Source organism: Macrobrachium rosenbergii, chromosome 53 (assembly GCF_040412425.1).
Source record: "Macrobrachium rosenbergii isolate ZJJX-2024 chromosome 53, ASM4041242v1, whole genome shotgun sequence".
NCBI lineage: Eukaryota > Metazoa > Arthropoda > Malacostraca > Decapoda > Palaemonidae > Macrobrachium > Macrobrachium rosenbergii.
Window position 1 is genome coordinate 50,653,542 of NC_089793.1, and position 20,947 is coordinate 50,674,488.

Genomic DNA, 20,947 nt, shown 5'->3' on the forward strand with positions numbered 1-20,947 from the left:
TGGGAGAATTTGAACATAAGTGGGAAATAACTGTTTAATCACTAAAAAATGAATTTTGCTACAAAACAACCAGACCAAAGAGCAACTAAAAACGACGGGTTAAACATTAGTTAAGACAACAACTTATGCCAAAACTGATTCAGGATTGATACTTCCTACACTTACTGAACCATATAGAATACAATGGGCCCTAGAACAATTTAAAAATGATATTTTTATGATAAAATAAAGTTTTGTACATACTTACCCGGCAGATATATACTTAGCTATAGTCTCCGGCGTTCCCGACAGAATTTCAAAACTCGCGGCACACACGCGACAGGTAGGTCAGGTGATCAACCATACCCGCCGCTGGGTGGCGGGAATAGGAACCATTCCCGTTTTCTAATCAGATTTTCTCTTCCACCTGTCTCCTGAGGGGAGGCTGGGCAGGACCATCAATCGTATATATCTGCCAGGTAAGTATGTACAAAACTTTATTTTATCATAAAAATATCATTTTTGTACATGCAACTTACCCGTCAGATATATACTTAGCTGAATGGCACCCTTGGAGGAGGGCAAGAGACAGAAAATAACTAAAAACGGGAAACAACATATGTTGTAGGATAAACAAAAAACCATGGTTCTTACCTGATTGGGCAGAAGACTTCATGGATACTGTCTATGAGTCTGCTTGCCTCAGGAGCTTCAGCGAGGATGTGACCTGTGACTGACAGCCCTTCTGGATCGTGCCAATGGGGGATGACCCACTAACATGGCAGAGCCTATATGGATCGTGTCAAAGGGGCTGACCCACTTACATGACCGAGCCTACACCTGAATCGTATCAATGGGGGCTATCCCTCTTATATGACAGAGCTAGGTGTCCATAAAAAATACAAGGAACATGACAACCAATCCCGACCACCTGACCAATCCTAACCTTGTTAGTGATAAGAATTGAAAGGGAAGCATAATTCCATCACCCTCTTTCAACCAACCATAAAAACACACACCACCAAGCCTTAAAAAACAACTGAATTAACTAAACTAAATAGGATTGGATTCAGCTCCCTGTCCCAGCACCGAATCCGCAGATACGTATGCTCCTAGAGAGAAGCACTTATCATACGTTACTCTAATATCTCTCAAATAATGAGATGCAAACGTTGAATTACACCTCCAATAGGTTGCCTCTATAATAGACTGGAGAGACAACGTCTTGTGAAAAGCCAAGGATGTAGCAATGGCTCTCACTCTCATGTGCTTTCACTCTAAGGAGCTTAAAGTGCTCATCTTCACATGAGATATGCCTCCTTGATGACGTCCTTAATAAAAAGGACAGCGCATTCTTTGAGATCGCTCGTGAAGGATTCCTGACAGAGCACCAAAGACTTTCAACCTATCCTCCCAGAATTTCTTCTTTTCTAAGTAGAATTTAAGGCTCCTGACAGGGCATAGAGTCCTCTCCAACTCATGTCCCGTCACAGAAGAAAGACCTTTGAATTCAAAGGTTCTTGGCCACGGTTTTAGAAGGATTCTCATTCTTTGCTAGGAAGAATGGTTTAAAGGAGCAAATAGCCAACCTTCCTTAAAACCAACTTTGCCTTCTAAGGCTTGTATTTCACTTATTCTCTTAGCTGAGGCAAGGGCAAAGAGGAAAAGTGACTTCCTGGTGAGATCCCTGAAGGAAGCTTGATGAGGAGGTTCGAATTTTTTAGACATTAAGAATTTCAAGACTATGTCTAGATTCCAACTGGGAGGTTTCAAGTCATGAATTTTGACGTTTCAAAAGACCTTATAAGGTCATGAAGGTCTCTGTTTTCCGAGATATTCAGATCTCTGTGTCTGAAAACTGAAGATAACATACTCCTGTATCCTTTAATTGTGGATACAGCGAGGTTGCAATGTTCCCTCAGGAAGATAAGGAAATCAGCAATGTTTGTCACAGAGGTACTGGAAGAGGATATCTTATTGGTCCTGCACCATCTTCTAAAGACCTCCCACTTCGACTGGTAGACGCGAAGGGTTGAGGATCTCCTGGCTCTTGCAATAGCCTTTGCAGCTTTGTCCTTGCGAAAAACCCTTCGCTCTGACCAGACCTTCGATAGTCTGAAGGCAGTTAGACTGAGAGCGGGAGATTCTTGTGGAATCTGTTGAAGTGGGGCTGTTTGAGAAGATCGTTCCTGTGTGGAAGCGATCTTGGAAAATCTACTATCCATTCCAGTACCTCTGTGAACCAATCTTGAGCTGGCCAAAACGGAGCTACCAGGGTCAGTCTCGCCCTTCCGATGATGCAAACTTTCTTACCACTTCTCCCAGGATCTTGAATGGGGAAAAGCATACCCGTCTAATCCTGTCCAATCTAGGAGAAGACTGTCTATTGCAACTGCTCTCGGGTCCGAGATCGGAGAGCAGTAGTTTTCTAGCCTTGCATTCCAGTGGGTTGCAAAGAGGTCGATATTCGGCCTTCCCCACAGGTTCCACAGTCTTTCGCAGACTTCTGAATGGAGAGTCCACTCTGTGGGAAGGACCTGATCCTTCCTGCTGAGAAGATCGGCCCTCACATTCCTTTCTCCCTGTACAAATCTGGTGAGGAGTCTGATCTTCCTCTCCTGAGCCCATAACAGCAACGTTTTTGCCGTTTCGTAAAGGGAGAAGGAGTGTGTTCCTCCCTGTTTTCTTATATAAGCCAGGGCAGTAGTGTTGTCTGAGTTCACTTGGACTACTTGTCCTGAGACAAGGAACTCGAACTTGATGAGAGCCAAATGAACTGCTGATAGCTCTTTCTTGTTGATGTGCCAGTTCACCTGGTCTCCTTCCCAGGTGCCTGACACTTCTTCTCGACCCTAGTGTTGCCCCCATCCCGACTCCGAGGCGTCTGAGAACAACACTAGGTAGAGGGCTCAAACTGAAGAGACAGTCCTTTGCATAATTTTTCGAGGGTCTAACCACCAGTTGAGATCCTCTTTTATCTTGTCCGAAATTTGGAACAAAGTTGCTAAGTCCTGAGACTTCTGGTCCCATCTCTCCTTTAGGAAGAACTGAAGAGGTCTCAGATGAAGTTTTCCCAGAGAAACGAACTGTTCCAGCGAGGAAATGGTCCCCAGCAGACTCATCCACTCCCTCGCTGAACAATGTTTTCTCCTTAGAAAGACTGTCACCTTTTCTATGCAGCGATCTATTCTCTCCTGGGATGGAAAGGCTAGAAAATCCTGAGAATCCATCAGAATCCCCAGGTAAACAATGCTCTGCTGAGGAACAACCTGGGATTTCTGTAGGTTTACTAATAGTCCAAGGGACTGTGTCAGATTTAGGTGATCGACAAGTACTCCAGACAACTGTCCTTTGATTGAGCTCGAATCAGCCAATCGTCGAGATACATTGATATCCTCACTCCTCTAAGTGAAGCCAGCGTGCCACATTCCTGAAGATGCCCGTGAACACTTGTGGGGCCCGTGGAAAGACCAAAGCACAGGGCCCTGAACTGAAAAACTTTTCCCCTGAATCACGAACCTCAGGAACTTTCTTGAAGAGGGATGAATGGGAATGTGGAAGTAAGCGTCCTGCAGGTCCAGGAGACCATCCAATCCCCTGGACGAAGAGCTGCAAGAACCGAAGAGGTAGTCTCCATTTTGAATTTCGTCTTGATTACGAAGAAATTCAGGGCGCTTACATCCAGAACCGGTCTCCAACCCCCCGAGGATTTTGGAACCAGAAAAAGCAGATTGTAAAACCCCGGGGAATGGAGGTCTTGAACCGGTTCTATTGCTTCCTTTTCTAGCATTTGTTCCACTGCTAGAAGAAGAGCCTGGTTCTTGATGGGATCCCTGTAGCTGGCGGATAACTCCTGGGAGTTGATGTTAAGGAGGACTTTCCCTGAAGGGATAAGGTAGCCTCTTCTTAAAATGGAGAGGGACCAGTCGTCCGCCCCTCTCTGTGCCCAGACCTCGGCGAATTGTAGAAGTCTGGCACCCACTGTCGTCTGGAGTACTTGTTCTTCATTTGGTCCTTCTGATAGGGAGAGGAAGACCTTCCTCTTCTCTCTGGTCTTTTGCTCCTGAAGGAGGATCTGGACGAAGGACCACCTCGAAAGGGGCTCCTGAAAGGGAGCCTTCTCCTTCTTGGCGAAAGGGACGGCAGGTCTGATCCTCTTCGATGACTGGGCCAAAAGATCCTGTGTCGCCTTTTCAGATAAAGAGCGAGAAATCTCCTTCACCAAATTTTGAGGAAAAGGTGGGAGAAAGAGGAGCAAACAGAAGAGAGGATCTCTGAAGAGGAGACACAGACTTTGTGAGGAAAGAGCTGAATACTGACCTCTTCTTCAGAATAGCCAGCTCCGAATAAGGCAGCGACTTCCATGGAACCGTCCCTCACTGCTTTGTCCAAGCAAGACAAAACACTCACTGAAGTCATCCATACACAGGAATTCTTAGAAGGATCCCGAGTCCTGTTGGCCAAAGCCCCAAGAGACCAATCCATAAAGTTGAAGACCTCCACAACTCTAAAAGACCCTTGAGGAGATGGTCCATTTCACTCATTCCCCAAGTCGCTTGGCTGAAGAAAGAGAAAGTCTCCTGGAGGAGTCCACCAGATTAGAGAAATCTGAGCCAGCAGATGTGGGGAGACCAACCCCATAGGCTCCTTGGTCTCATACCACATTCCTGATTTTCCCAAAAGTTTCAAGGAGGAAAGAGAAAACCGTCTTGCTTGCATCCTTCTTAGATTGCATCCACTCCCGACTCCTTTAAAGGCCTTCCTCATGGAAATCGTAGGGCGCATCTTGACAAACGAGGAGGGTCTTAGTTGACTTGGTGCTGTCCCACAAAGATCCAGGAGAAGGAGGGGCAGCATGACAAAGAGAATCTCCAAACTCCTGAATCAGAAGCGAAGCCAACCTCTTTGTAATCTGAAACTCCAGCGATATCCTTAGGAGAATCCTCTTCTGAAACTTCCTCCAAAGCAGCAGGAGGAGAAGAAGGCTTAAGAGAAGAAGAGCGCCTATCAGGAGAAGAGCCTGGAAGGAGAAGCACTCTTTGTCCAACTGAAGAGCGCCTACCAGGAGAATGGCGCTGACCCTGACTGGCGCCTGACAGGAGAGAGGTCCTGTCCACTGATGAGAGCCTTCCAGGAGAGGAGGCCCTAAAACGAATAAGGGCGCTTGGTAGGGAGGAGCGGCGTCTGCCGAAGGAGGGAGCTTGGAAGAGAAGCCACAGAAGAAGAGGCGCCTGTCCAAAGGAGAAGTACAGTGGCGCCTAAGGAGAAGCGCCTGGAAGGAGAGGCGCTTCTCTCCGATGACGAGCGCCTGGAAGAAGTGCGCCTGGGAGACTGAGCGCCTGTTCAGCGAAGAGCGCCTGGAACGAAGAAGAAAACTTGCTGCTGGAAGGAAGCTTGGCAGGAGAAGAGCGACAGAAGTTGAAGAAGGAGAGCTTCCTGGAACTCTTGATCGGAAGAAAGTCATCCTTCCTACGAGAAGAGGTGTCCTTTGCAAGAGATCCAACAAGAGCCGATAACTGCTCCTGGAGGCCGATCAAAATCTTCTTCGTCACTCCTTCACTCCTGAAGGAGAGGAGGAGGGGGATCTACGAGCTCTCTTCCTGACAATAGGAGAATCCTCCGGGAAGCGCTCAGGGCTCGAATCCAAAAGCTCTCCTCTAGGAGCCTTCCAGGATCTCTTCAGAGGGCGCGACTCCTCAGCCGAACTCCAACCACGCCTTAGAAGACGAAGTCAGAAGAAGAAAACACTTCTTCAGGATGCCTTTTCTATGGCGATCCAAGGCAGCCTGGGACGCGTCACAACAGGATCTGCCGAAGGGCGCCTGATCGTTGGGGATGCTCTACATCCTCCCTTGCGGCTTTCGACATTCCTCCTCCACTGGTCCTGGGAGTTTGGAAGAGGTCTAGGCCTAGGAGCAATGCGGAGCCGATCAGACGCCCCCTCCACTACACTGGGGACACTGCACATATCACTGTCACTTCTTACCTTCCTTTTCATCCACGCAGTTCTGCAATTTCATCTGCATTTCCGCTTTCATCGCAGCCATTTCAGAGGACGAATCCACAGGTTCGATGAAGGGAGAAGGGGCTGAAACCAAAGGATTAGGAGAGTCTACTGTGTTAATCTCTAATCTGCTCAGCAGAGCGAGACCTACTAGAGCTTCTGGAGGAAGCCTTCCTAACTCTATCCTTTTCAAGCTTCTTCAGATAAGAAGTCAAAACCTTCCATTCTTGATCAGACAATTTCTCACACTCCTTGCACCTATTGTCCGAAGAACAATCATTCCCCTACACCTCATAACATACAGTGTGAGGGTCTCACCAAGCTTTCGGCAACCTCACCTTACACTCTTGCCTAACACACACACGGAACACAGGCGAAACATTAACGTCAGACATCTTAATGAACAATCCAAAAGCAAATCCAAAAAACAGTCCACAATAGCGTATGCCAAACCAAAGATCCAATACGTCACCAAAATCAGGCCAAAATAGATCCTCAGCAAGCGAGAAAACGAAAATCAAAGCAGGAGGAACCAACAACAGATGTTGCCGGAACCAGCGACAGAGAAAATCTGATTAGAAAACGGGAATGGTTCCTATTCCCGCCACCCAGCGGCGGGTATGGTTGATCACCTGACCTACCTGTATAGCGTGTTGCCGCGAGTTTTGAAATTCTGTCGGGAACGCCGGAGACTATAGCTAAGTATATATCTGACGGGTTAAGTTGCATGTACAAAACATGACAATGAGCTTCATGAATAGGAAAGAAAGACAGGACATTCTTCCAGGGGTCAAGAGGGGTCTTTGACCAAACACTGAGTTACTGGCAGGTCTCTTTATCCTCTCAGTCCTAACAGTAACAGGTAATATTTTACAGCACTCAAGGAACAAAAGCACTCTTCTTCATCTTCCAACCTAACACTTGCATTAAGTTCTTGATGTTAAAAGAATAAGGCAAAAAGTTTTGACAAAAGTCTTGTTCTTGGAAGAAACCCCAGAGTATAAGAGCAGACTGCATCATCTTAAGCGAATCCGATTCTTTTGTTAACTGCATGTATTTCACTGACCGTTTTAGCAGGACGAGAATCTTCTCAGTAAGATTCCTAAAGGAAATTGGTTAAGGGTTAAAAACAGTAATTAAGATAGCCACTTAAGGGCCACATCTAGGTTCCATGATACTAGTTACGTATTCCTTTGCTTACTAGTGTCAAAAGATCTACTGTAATGAGATCGGATATATCCTGGTTAGCAGAAAAGTCCAGGCCTCTATGCCAGAAAACCGAGTTAAGCATAGACCTGTAACCTTTAATTGTGGTAGAGGACAAACCTCTGGTGGTCCTCAGGAATAGCAGAAAATCTGCAATTTCGGTTAAGGACGTCTTAGAAGATGAGATGCCCTTATTTCTGCACCAATTGCGGAAGACAGACCACTTGCTTTGGTACACGTTGGCAGATGACTGGTGTCTACACTTTGCAACCGAATCTGCAGCCACCCTTGAAATCTCTCAGCTCTGAGTAATTTCTTGACAGTCCGTAACCTGTCAGGACTAGATTTGACAACCCTCATTGAAACTGTCTGAAATTGGGTTGTCTGAGCAGATCGCGTTTTAGTGGTAGAAGCCTGGGAAAATCTGCCACAAGTTCCAGGAGATCCGAGAACCACTCTCTTAGAGCCAGAATGGAGATATTAGTGTCATCGACCCATTCTGGTGGGATCGGAACCTGTTCAGGACTTCTCTGTCAAGGGGATCTGGGACTGGTGAACAAAATAATGGTAGACGATGGTTCTTAGAAGCTGAGATCCAGCATTGGTTTCCCCAGTTTCCACAGGTTAGGCAAAGCTTGTAATCTAGAGTCCACTCTGTGGGAATGTAACCTGATTGTCTAGATGCTCAACTGGTCTGCCAGGACTTTCAGTCTGCTTTGGATGAATCTGGCTACAATTTTTCTTATTCTGACGTGCCCAGAGGAGAAGATTCCTCTGCTACTTTGTAGAGCCAAAGAATGTTTTCCCTTGTTTGCTGATGTAAGATAGGGCTGTGGTACTGTCCGAATGGACTGCCACTGTCCCGGAGACCTTGTTGTCTCCCAGGAGTGAGAGGCAGCCTATAGTCTGACAAATCTGCATAAAAGCTTAAGTTGGGGTTCTGAATGAGAGGACTTCCTTTCAGCAGCCTGTCTTAAGACCTCCACCAAAGAAGCATGCTTCTGATCTCATGGGTTACTGGAAAAAGTGAACGAGTCTGGGTGACTTTTCCTGTCCCAGCTGGCTTTGAGGAAGAAGTGAAGAACTCCATGTGCAATCTTCCCAGGACACTTAACTGTTCTGTGGATGCAAAGGTCGAATAGTTCATCCATTTGTTGGCAGAGCAGGTTTGGAGAGCGAGAAACTCATCTACTGTCTGTAGACAGGATTCCCCTCTCTTGGGGGATGGAAAAGCCTGAAAAACTAGAGAGTTCAGCGTCATCCCCAAATACACTATCTTCTGAGAAGGAGCCAGCTGGGATTTCTGAAGACTGATTAGTAAGCCTAGATCCTGGGCAAAAAGAAGGGTCTTCAGAAGGTCCTCCATGCATTGTTCCTTTGTTGGGGAGCATAGGAGCCAATCGTCTAGGCAGAGTGCGATGTTGATGCCCATAAGATGGAGCCACCCTGCAAGGAGCAACCTGCGTTAGGTGAAAACCATGAGGGCCGTCACTAGTCTTTGCACAGGAAGACCTGATCTGGAAAACAAATCTGAATACTTCCTTGAGTCCGGGTTTATGGGAATGTGGAAGTCTGCATCTTGCATGTCTTTTGAGACCATCCAGTCTCTTGAGAAATGGATGCAAGAATTGACTCCATTCTGAATTTTGCCTTCTGAACTTCCAGATTATTCAGAGTACTGGCAAGCCAGGACCAGTCTCCATCCTCAAAATTGGGGACTAAGAAAAGAAGATTGTAGAACCATCCAGTTCACATTTTTTCTACTATCACTAATGCCCTCTTGGATAGGAGGGGGGAAACTTTCCCAGAGACAATACCTCTTTGAGCCTATGGAGTAGGCAGTCAAGACGATGGGCTTCTTGACTAATGGAGGTTTTTCCCTGAATGGGATAGATTAGCCCTTCTTCAGGACTTATACAATCCACTGTTCTGCTCCCTTGTTTTTCCACCTCTCCCAGAAGAGATGGAGCCTGGCACCTACCACGGCACAGAGGACATGGTCTTCATTTCCTTGATGAAGCCCTAATTGAGGACTTCTTGATTGTCTGAGACGTGAAGCAGATGTCTGACCAAGGTCTGGAAGAAGATCTAGGTCTCCGACCACGAAAGGGGGAGGCTGACTTCCCACTGAAAGATGGAAGATCCTTTGGACGTCTTGAGGACTGACAAAGGTCCTGGGTTGACTTCTTGTGTGTGTAAGTGCGAGACAATGTCACTGACAGTCGACTGTAGGAACAAATAATCTTTCACCAGGGGGGAGAAAAGGAGTGCCAACTTCTGCACTGTAGTGAATCCTTTAGTGGTGTTTGAACACCACAGTTCTTTCTTCTTTAACACTCCCATCATAAAAAGAGAGGGTAACTCCCTAGAGCTGTCTCTGATGCCCTTATTGGTGCAAGAGGACTCCAAGAGCATCTGAAACGAAGTCCGCAGGCAAGTCAGAGTAGTCCTGTATCTTCTGTGCCATGGTGCCCACTGACCAGTCCAAGAAGCTAACAACTTCGAATACCTTGAACAGGTTCTGAAGCAGATGGTCAATTTCAGCTGCTGAAAACATAACCTTAGCTGAGGAAAAAGATCTTCGAGAGGAGTCAATGAGCCCAGAGAAGTACCCTGGGAGGAGGCAGTGGCCCCCAGGGAAGGAGCTTCTCCAGTGGCATAAGAAGCATACCTTCTACTGGCAAGCCGGGCAGGAGGAAAACTAAATGAAGCTTTCCCTTGCTCCCTCTTGACTGAGAGCCAAGCATCTGCTTTGCTCAGCGCCTTCCTCGCTGACACAGAGAGCACATCTTGGACAACCTGGAGGACTTGACTTCTCATCATGAACGTAGAAGCAGGAGAGGATGGGGCCGCTGGCGAGAAAAAAGCAAGAAAATTCCGTAGTAAAAAAAAAGCAGTGCTGCATATGCAGTGGAAGGAGTCATCATCTGCATCCTTAATAGACTCCTCTCCCGCAGAAGACATTGGCGATAAGGACAAGTCCATGGTTGGCTCAGCCGCAGGAGGAGGTTTTTTTCAAAAACCTAAGATATCATCCAACCTCTGTTGGGTGGGAGCTAAAGTTGGACCCATGACTGAAGAAGTTGAAGTCTGGCAACAGGCAGTTATGCCGAAAACAAAGCTGTCCTCAGCGCTTAGAAGAGGAGACTTGGCATACGCTAGTGGGCACTCAATAGTCCCGTGTTTTGGGTCCTCAGGCCGCTTAGGTTAGCAGGGCGCTCAGGAGATTCCAGTACATCAGGTGCTAATGGGTGCATGGACACTGCAGCGCCAACAGGCGAATCAGAGCAGTTGCATCTGAGAACCAAAGACGAACTTTTACGAGAAAACACTTGGCGTTTGACATCAGAACACACTGGTAAGAAATGTTCTGGGCTATCCCAGAAACTGCAAGAAGGCTCCTTGTGCACTGGGCGAGAATCCTTGGCCTTCTTACTGGCCTTTTCAATGGCCTGGGTTTATCACTAGAACGCCATTGGCGCTTGTTTTAGAAGCCTCTGAACTCCAGGAAAGATGATGCACTTCTGCAAAGACGTCTTCCCACTGGCTGTCTGTCATGCCCTGGGACTCAACTACAGGAGTGCCTGAGGGGTCGACTACCCGTGGGCAAACCCCACTGACCTCCCTTGAGCCTCCAGTATGGCTTCTCCCAGGTTCAGGGGAGTGTGCCAGGGACCTTTTAGCCTAACCATAGTCAGCAGGATGGGAAGCCAGCTCCTCCACCTACACTTCACTTGCACTATTCACATTAACTTTATTCACTTGGTCCATTAGGGGCTCGAACCCGAAGTCCCTAACTGGGCCATACCATAGACTCCACTAGGAACTTCTGAACCGTAGATCAAATTTTGACTCAGGTTGGCAATTCATTGGGTTGGGAAGTGTGGGAAACTGAGTAAAGGGAACAGGTGGTACAGCTGGAGAACTGGGAATAGGGGCATTACAGGCATAGATACAATGGGCACATCAATACTACTGGGAGACTTAAGCAGATTCCTGACTAGCTGCAGTCTTATTGTCATTCCCTAATAAACTTTTCTCTTCCAATCCCTTTCTAATTTAGAAAGATGAGAACTTAAGACTTTCCTTTGTTTGGGGTCCCAGTCTAACATTCACCACAAGTTAACGTTAATGAGCAAACTTGACCCCTGCCATCAGCGAAATGGTATCAATCATTCTTTGCTGAAGTAAACCTCAATATTGCATTTTACTGCAATAACAAGTGGAAGACGTAATTGCATCAGACATCATCACAGACAAAGTCGGTTACAAATTCTTAACTCAGGAAAATCTAATTCTTGAAAAAAACTGTCAAAAATGTGAAAATCTGGTCTTTTAAGAAAAAACCTATCGTTAACTAATTGAAACAGGTTACCTAAAGTAATATACTTCAACAAGTTTGTCTCAACTGAAAAACCAGGTCAAAAAAATGAATTTCCAAATTTAGCTGAGAGCTAACAACCTTCGTTGTCAGCCGGCAAAATCAAATTGAGGTTCCTTGCCAAGCTGTTCCTCTCCCGAAAATGGGGGCGTGACTAGTTACCTATACCAAAACAAAAGATCGCTACCATGAGTTCTCAAATTTTAGCTGTCGTACTAGTCAGAAACTAAAGCTATGTAATTACTTGGTAAGTTACTTATTTAAAAATTATGAATTTTCATGAGTAATCTATAAGTATTGAAACAGTCCAACATTTCTGACATTAGCACTGGAGAATATCCTCTCTATACAATGACTTCCAATGTGTACTTTGAGAATTTCAGAATTAGAAAAATTACCTGGACAACGATCAAGTATACACTTTCTGCTAGTAAGATTTCTTGTGTGCTTTGAGAAGACTGAATAGAAAAACTTCTTTGACATACAGAGCAAGTGAACTGTTTCTATCATGTATGAGTTCTCATGTGTCTCTGGAGATGACTTTCACGAGAAAAACTTCTTTGACATATAGAGCACATATATGGTTTCTCTCCTGTATGAGTTCTCATGTGTTTTTTGAGAGTACTTGATTCAGAAAAACTTCTTTGACACATATAGCAAGTATAAGGTTTCTCTCCCGTATGAGTTCTCATGTGTGTTTTGAGCTTACCTAATACAGCAAAACTTCTTTGACATGTAGAGCAAGTATATGGTTTTTCTCCTGTATGAGTTTTCATGTGTCTTTTGACAGCACTTTGATGAGAAAAACTTCTTTGACATATAGAGCAAGTATGCTGTTTCTCTCCTGTATGAGTTCTCATGTGTGTTTGAGCTTACCTGATGCAGGGAAACTTCTTTGACATGTACCCAAGTATATGGTTTCTCTCCTGTATGAGTTTTCATGTAAAATTTGAGATCACTTTGACAAGAAAAACTTCTTTGACATATATAGCAAGTATATGGTTTCTCTCCTGTATGAATTCTCATGTGTGTTTTGAGATCACTTTGATATGAAAAACTTCTTTGACATATAGAGCAAAAATATGGTTTCTCTCCTGTATGGGTTCTCACCTGTGTGTTTTTGAGAAGTACTTTGATGAAAAAACTCCTTTGACATGTAGAGCAAGTATATGGTTTCTCTCCTGTATGAATTCTCATGTGTGTTTTGAGGACACTTTGATCAGAAAAACTTCTTTGACATACAGAGCAAGTATCAGTATGGTTTCTCTCCTGTATGAGTTCTCATGTGTCTTTTGAGATGACTTGACTGAGAAAAAATTCTTTGACATATACAGCAAGTATATGGTTTCTCTCCTGTATGAATTCTCATGTGTATTTTGAGATCATTTTGAGAAAAAAAACTGCCTTGACATACAGAGCATGTGTATGGTTTCTCTCTTGTATGAGTTCTCATGTGCCTTGTGAGATGACTTGCTTCAGAAAAACTTCTTTGACATGAAGAGCAAGTGAATGGTTTCTCTCCTGTATGAGTTCTCATGTGGGATTTCAGGTTGCCCATCTGTGAAAATGTCCTTTGGCATTCAGCACAAGTTATTCGCTTCCCTGCTGTGTTGCTTCTCTTTGAAAATACTTCTGTTCTACCCAAATGTCTATTTTCTTCTGCAATACAGATCTTCTTCCCACTTTCATCATCACAGCTTGGAGAGCTGTCATCGTACTTAATAGACTGGGATGAATAGTTCACATCAAATTCACTATGGTAAAAAAATTCTGGTTCTGCCTTGACTTCTAAGGGATCTGCAAACAAAGAGCCTTCATCTGTGTTTTCAGTAAGATCCTCCTCCAAATTCTCCATCTCTTCTTTGATTAATGGCATTTCCAAATGATGTTCCATTTACAATACTCAATCCTACTTAGGATCTGTTGAAATTTTCCTCAGTTTGGAATACTCTGAAATAAAATAAAAAATCTGAGACAAACATGTTCTGAATAGCACCGTTCATAACAAAAACAGAATTTGAAATTCAAAATAATTTCATGTTTTAAAGTGTGCTTATTTCAACTCTAAAATAAGCATCATCTGGAAAAACAAATATCACATTACAATGATCATTTGGATATAATTTGTCTCAAAAAAAATAAAAGTCTTGGATCCTGTTTGGAATCAATAAATTTATTCAGGCCAAGGTTGGTTGACAATTCAACCAGTAGCTTCTGCCTTTACCACAAATTCCCGACTGTCAGGTTGTTCAGGAATTTCAGCTGAAAGAACCTGGTTTAATTGTTTAACTGTCCTCTTGTGTTTTGAGAAACAAGGTGACATATGTCTCTCAGTTTCGCTTTTTCAGACAGTCAAGGTTTGGTCCTTAGATGGATTGGTTCTCGACAGCAGCTGGTCGAGAGCAGAGCAGCATGGATTCCTGAAGGATCACCTTTTGTGAGGGTGATGGATGGAGGATCACCTAGTCGAGTGTGTTGGACTCAGCAATGGCTTCCTGAAGGATGGTTGTTGGTGATGAATGGAATATCACCTGGTTGAGTATTTTGGGCTTGAGGCCGCAGAAGTTGGTTACCTAATGAAGAATATCGGTGTCATTTCCGAGGATGTGTCAGAGATTAAACCATAATCTCTGGTGCAGAGGTAGTGTTCCTCTGGGGCAATCAATGTAGTTGCCACATCTATTCTGTGGTGGTCGTTTGGAGGACAAAGTCAACAGTATATGATGGACATTCTCAGAAGCTTTTGATTTTGATTCTCATTGGTATGGTACACTAAGCGAGTATGTCTCACTGGCAAAATCCCATTATGATGACTTTGTTGATTACAAGAAGGCATCTGACAGCTCTTTAATCATTAACATCAGGTTGTCATTTTTATAGGCGTATTACTCTGCTGGTAAAGCTTATTTAATTGAAATGATTCTGGTATTGCTGTTGTTAAGAATGTACTGCTGCTGTTCAAATGCTATTATACTGCTTTTTGTCATTGTAAAAGTTTGTGAACTTTGGTGATTTTTTGAACTAAGATGGTTCATTTATGGAATTGGGTCTTTTGAGTTAATGTTTTGTTTATGTATTATTATTATAGTAATGATTATTTATTGCTGATGACTCTCAGTGTCTAAATCTAGGATAATAAACTAATTTCCCTTCACCCTCCCCTTGAGTTGTTAGGAGATCAGTCCTCTCAGTTCTCAATTTAGTGAGAGTTTAAAAAATCTGTTGACCACAGAAGAAACTGGTCATGACTCTGACTTACCTAATTTTGACAATCAAATGAACAGCATCTTCCCCTCATGAGTTGGGAGTATTATAAATCTATCTACAGAAGAATGACCTTTTGCTCATACAAACTGTATGTGCATTTTGAGAATGGTTCTAATGAAAAGGCTACTTGGACACCCAGTGAATATAAATAATTTCTATCTAGTAAGAGTTTTAGTTGTGCCTTTTGCTAACAGGGGATGAGAACAACTCCTTCGGCATACGTGAATGGCTGCTTCTCTCAGTATGGGTTCTCATATGCACTTTGAAAGGAGAGGAATGATAAAAACTTTTGGTATTCAATGCAAGCGAAAGGCCTTTCTCTAGTATGAATTTTCATGTGTAATTCAGGCTATTCAAATGTTTATAACTTTTTGGACATCAGAACAAATGAATGGCTTCTCTCCAGTATGATTTCTGATGTGTATTTTGAGACTTTCAGAGTGAAAGCAAATGGGTTTTACAGACTAATACACACATAAACAAAGCCACTCCAACATCTAAAAACATAACAGACACCTTACACGTCTCGAACTGTCGACCTAACCGCCCAGTTCTCCTCGCTGCTGGGAGAAAGGGAGCTGGGGATTTGGTACGATACATGTACACATTTGTTACCGGGTCTAAACAATGTCAGGCAGGGCAGCCGATCGAGGCTCTGCCCTACCCAATGCCAAATCAAAGTCCTTCAAAAAGAAGGCATCGTGCTTACCCCACAAAAAATGGGAAAAAACACGTTAAAACAAAGAAAAATTTTGAGACTTTCAGAATGAGAAAAACTACTTGGACATAGAGAGCAAGTGAATGGTTTCTCCCCTGTATGAGTTCTCATGGATTCGAGATGTCTTGAAAGGGTAAAGCTTCTTTGACATATGAGACAAGTGAGTGATTTCTCTCCTGTAAGAGTTCTCACATGCATTTTCAGATTATTGGAGCAAGAAAAACTACTTTGACATACAAAGCAAGTGAATGGTTTCTCCCCAGTATGAATTCTCATGACAGTGTTGAGATGATTCAAGTAAGTCAAAGTACTATGGCATTCAGTGCAAGGATATGGTCTCTCTCCAGTATGGACTTTCATGTGGATTTTGAGATGATGACCCAAGTGAGGAAAAGTAATTCGATATTCTGCACAAGTTATTGGTTTCCCCACCATGTTGGTTTTCTGTAAAAAAAAAAATCCACATTTTAGTCATTACTTTCATCAACATTATGAGATGGTTTCTCACAAAATTTGCAAGACATACGTAATCTGTGAGAATCATCAGCAATTGCAGAGGCTTTGGTATATATTTTCTTCTCTAACACTCTTCTTTCCACATTCCACATCAAAATTTGGATGGTCTTCTCCACTTTTTATAGAATGCCATGTATTTTTTACATCAACTTCACCACAATCAATATATAATGGCTCCCCTTTGACTGCTATGGAAGAATCTACAAATAAAGATCCATCAACCATGAATCTGGTATGTTCATCCCCTAAACTGTCCTTTTGTTTGATTGAAGGCAAAACTGCATTTTCAGGTTCCATTCTCAAAGGATGTTGAACATACAGCTTTGAAACAAAGTGAGTTTTGTGCCAATGAATATTCAGTTTCATCCAAGAAAACAGTTTTTGATGTAGGAAAAACTCTTTTTTGGTAGCTGCTGTGAGTCCTCAAAGGAGATACTCTCATGGATCCATAGAGGCTCCATAAGATGACTAATATCAAAGACTTCTCTTTTAGTCGGTCTCGGCCAGTATATAGTGCTGAGACTGATTGAGTACAGGACTCAAGACAAGAGGGCTCTTTCTCTCATCTACAGTGCCTACCTCAATTCGATCCCTATTGTCAACCTGCAAGATTGTGGCAACAGCGCATCTTACATAGGTCGCCGCTGTGTCAACCACGTATCTGCGCAAGACCCAGTCTTCATTAGTCTCTTTTAGGTCTATGCAGGATAATTATTCACCAAATCCCACGACTTTTTGTCAAGGAAAGTGGGTGGGTTTGAGGACTCACAGTGGCTACCAGAAACAGGTTTTTCCTATGTTAAAACCTGTTTTTTGATAGCGTAGCCACTGTCTGTCCTCAAAGGAGCTTACCAAAGAAACTGATGGGTGAAGAAATGGCTAGGCTCTTAAAATTCAATTGCAACAACCCAGATAAAATTTTTGTCCAAGGTTAAGCCACAAGTCATAAACCACATTCTTTACTCCAGATACCCATAGGGTTTGGCAACAAAGAACATGAAACTAATCATGAACTTATCTTTATTAAGATATAGTTTCGAAAGTGACTTGCCTAAATAAGCTGGGTTTGGTCGTAGTATTGTTGCACCTTCCCCAGCAATATCTTAGCATACCCACCACATTAAGATGACCCCTGGTTTTCCACTTTAGCGTCTATGGGGTCAGGACTAACCATGCTGTCTCTAATCACCACCCTGTACACTCTGAGACTTCTTCGGTAGAAACATTTCTGAAGAAAGCCAATGATGTACTTATTTTCCTAATGTCGTGTGTCTTACAAAAGGAGTGTGGGTTTGCCTTTTAATAGGGGCACTAAACTTATTCTCAGCCCATGTAAAGAGAGTTGTTTGTTTGGGCTAGGGTGTAGGAAAAACGGACCTTCTGGGAAGTTTGCCATGACCTCTAGGTAAACCTTAAGTGCTTGAACTGGGCATAATGTTTAGTCTGACAAACAGAGCTGTCTTATCAGAATAGGAGGTTTCCTCTTTAAAGGGCTCTCATTCTTGGCCAGGAATGATGGTCCAGGGGATAAGCTGTTTGAGTGATGTAGTGTCCCCATCTAAGGGAGTCCAGTTCACTGATACAGTACGAGCTCCTGACGCCAAATCAGTCAAGAAGATCGCCTTTTGCAGCATACGAGTTGTGAATGTATTAGGCCCACTGAATTGAGGGGCTGACAGAAGCTGAAGCACCTTATTTAGCGACCGGGTAATTGGAAGCCTTGCAGGAGCAGGTCTTTTTAAGGCAAAAGACCAGAGAAGTAACAATTTCTATATTAGAATCAATACCAAATCCGTGAAGTAAGGGTTCCGTTAAAGCTGCCTTGTACGACATGACTGTTGTAACAGCAAGGCGTTTTGTCTTCAACAGAGATCTCGACTGGGCTCTCAGCATGGATATAATCTAACCATACTTTCCATAAGGACTGCTATTGTCGAACAAATGATGTCTGTAATTTCTGCACTACGTACCTACCAATGCTGGGTGGGTAATTTTCATAGTAGACAAGATTTAAAATATCCACACCTGAAGGTCTCAACTCAGAAAGGAGGATGCGTAGACAACTTTCCCTCCTACTGTCTGGGATAGGACAGCTGATGATAATGGAATTGACTTTTTTGCCCGTTGCCGAAGTAATAGGAACCAGTGCCTGATTGATCAATTTGGGGCTATTAAGTAGGCAGTTCCTTTCAAGGTTAGAGTCTTGTTCAAAACCTTCGAAATTTGGAAGTTGGTGTTTCTCGCTTGTGGAAAACAGGTCCACTTGCGTATGTGGAAGCATGTTGGCAATTAATCGAATATGTTGAGTGATTGTCCAACCTCCACTCTGCTGAGGCTCTCGTTTCCTTTGATAATCAATCTGCTATTACATTAAAAGAGCCTGTGAGTGAATTGAGGACACATGCCACTTCTTCGCTTGTGTCATCTGAAGGATGGATAGCATCACTGTACTGAGAGGAGGTGAATGTGACCCTACTTCTTGATGCAGGAAATTGCAATAATGTTGTCTAGGCCCCACAGTATGTGTCCCTTTGGAAGGTTTCAGTTTTATGAGAGATAAAAAGACAGCCATCAGCTTCAGGAAGTTGACATGACATTTCCTCAGAGCAGGAGACCACCTCCCTGCTACCTGACGATCCTCCCAATGACCTCCCCAACCTGTCAAGAGGACATCCATGTGTATTATTGCCAGAGTATCCCCCAACTTTATGATTCTTTTGACGGGGTGATCGCCAGATCTTTTTCTTGCATACAATGGCCAAAATTTTTACATTTTCAGTTGCAATCTGAGGATTGAGTCTACCACAGATGCGAACTGTAACAGGCCCATCATATGCTCCACCTGCCCTGTGCAAGGAACCTTTCCAGGTCCTTCCTTGTTCTGTTTTGAGTATTGGTGGGAAGAGACAGCTGGCCATGAAGAGTATCCCAACAAATTCCCAGCCATTGACAGTGTCTGCTGGGCGTAAGGTGGGATTTGTTCCAATTTATTAGAAAACCTTTTGCTTACAGCCTATTGACTATCACTCTTAGGCTTTGTCAGCACTCTTCTTTGGTGGCCCTCATATTAACCAATTGTCTAGGTAGGCTACCAGTTGAATTCCTTCTTTTCTGAGTTCCCAGACAACTACTGTTGTTAATTTTGTAAAGATTCTTGGGGCAATGTTTGCCCATAAGGGCATGACCTTGACTCTGTATGTTACCTTCCCTATCCAGAACCCTAAGAAGGGGTGTAAAGGAAAGGCAATAGGGGCAGGTCAGTATGTGTCTTTCAAATCTACAACAGTCCAGGTCCCTTGTGGAACGACTGAACGCACTTGGGCAACAGTAGTCAACCAGAAACTGTGGCAAACAATGTGTTTGTTCAATTTTGATAGGACAAGGATCACTTCCATTCAGAGGAATCCTTCTTGGGGGCACTGAAGAGACATGCTTGATGGTGAATATACCTATGTTTCTCTTTGGGTCGTTTTTAAAAGGGTCCTTCTGCTCGTAATCTTCCAAAGAGGGGTCTGTTTCTTGGAAAACCTCTTTAAAAGGGGCAGGGGAGGAAGAGGAGACCATTTCCACCCTAGCCCGTTTAGGATTATACTGCAGCCCCAAGGGGAGGACTTCCATTGCATGTGATGCTGTAGAAGACAACTCCCGACCATACCATTCTTATTGGGCTCCATCTTTTCCCTTGCCTTTGATAGGCATTCCCCGAGTTGCTTTTCCTTTTCCCAGTACGAGCATCTTTGCTTGCTTTGAAAGGGATGCTCTTGCTGCTCTTGTCCCTTCTGTTGTTGTTGGAAGGATCCTTTAGGGGCGACTGGAGGCTTGTGTGACACTTTCCAAGGAACGCATATATTGTACAATTCTTTTGTCATGCTCACTCATAGAGTTGAGCCACAACAAGACTCCTAAAAAAGGTCCTTACGGAGGTTACTTTGGGAAGTGACATGTTGGTGTCCTCCAATGCTTCCATCCAAACCTTTGTGTGGCACTCTAGAAAATGACAGAGTGCTCCCCATAGGGTCTGCAGTAAGTGATTTGGCCACAAGATCGAAAATTGTTCTGGAAGATTCTGGAAGCCTTTTGATGGCAACTTCCAACAAGGTAGTAGAAGTTACAATACTAAGGAGGTGGATCCTGGCATGAAATTCAGCCAAGGCTGTCCCCTCTGAAATTTTTCTTATAGGGGTCCCAAACTTTCGAGTAGCTGCGTCCGGAGGGAGCTTTTTCCTTTCAAAAGGGAGGACAAGTGTTGGCCAATCCTTAGTAGAATTATCAGAGACCAGGATGTTAGGGGCAAATGGCTTTAGTTCTGCCATTGGTTCTCGTTTCCCAGTTACTACAAAATTCTGAAAATCTGCCTTCACATGATTAATTATTTTAAAGATGAAGGGACAGAAGGGTGGGGCTACCTGGTGAGCAACTTGGGTCTAAACCAAGATAGGTGTAGAGCTCGATTTTCCATGAACCTGGTAAGAGGTTTCTTCTATAGCTTTCAATGCTATATTCGTAGGTAGGACAACCATTTCTTTCAGTGGTTCCTCAATGCCTACTGAAGGAGGGACCAGGAATCATTCCGTATTAGGAATCGCTGTTCTGTCTCGAAATTCTATGTGTTCAACTTCAATCATGGTTTTTCTTCCATTAATAAGGTATTTACCATCAGAAGAATACACATTAAGGCATTGTGCCAAGGATTATCAGTATCATCAGGGTGGTTACTGGAGCCCCTATCTTTTTTATTTTAAGTTTTGTAGCCAGAACTGGCCAATTTCTTGCTACCAGTCAGAGTTCTGCATCTAATTCAGTGTCCAGGACTAATCTGATTTTCCTTTAGGAATCATAGATAATATCCCTGATACATTGCCATTCCGTAGCAAGG

General features: G+C 43.7%; 1 protein-coding gene across 3 annotated transcripts in view; it reads right to left on the minus strand.

The window, feature by feature from the left end:
• LOC136834448 (gastrula zinc finger protein XlCGF49.1-like) overlaps positions 1-20,947 on the minus strand; it is a 65,539-nt gene that overhangs the window by 21,808 nt on the left and 22,784 nt on the right. Inside the window, exon 2 of one of the 3 annotated variants that reach the window (XM_067097051.1) lies at positions 11,558-13,520. The exons of the other annotated variants lie outside the window; for them this stretch is intronic. Within the exon in view, the coding sequence (XP_066953152.1) occupies positions 12,823-13,464 (642 nt within the window). The 5' untranslated portion in view covers positions 13,465-13,520 and the 3' untranslated portion in view covers positions 11,558-12,822. Of the gene's footprint in view, positions 1-11,557; positions 13,521-20,947 lie in introns of those variants that run through there. 3 annotated transcript variants of the gene reach the window in all.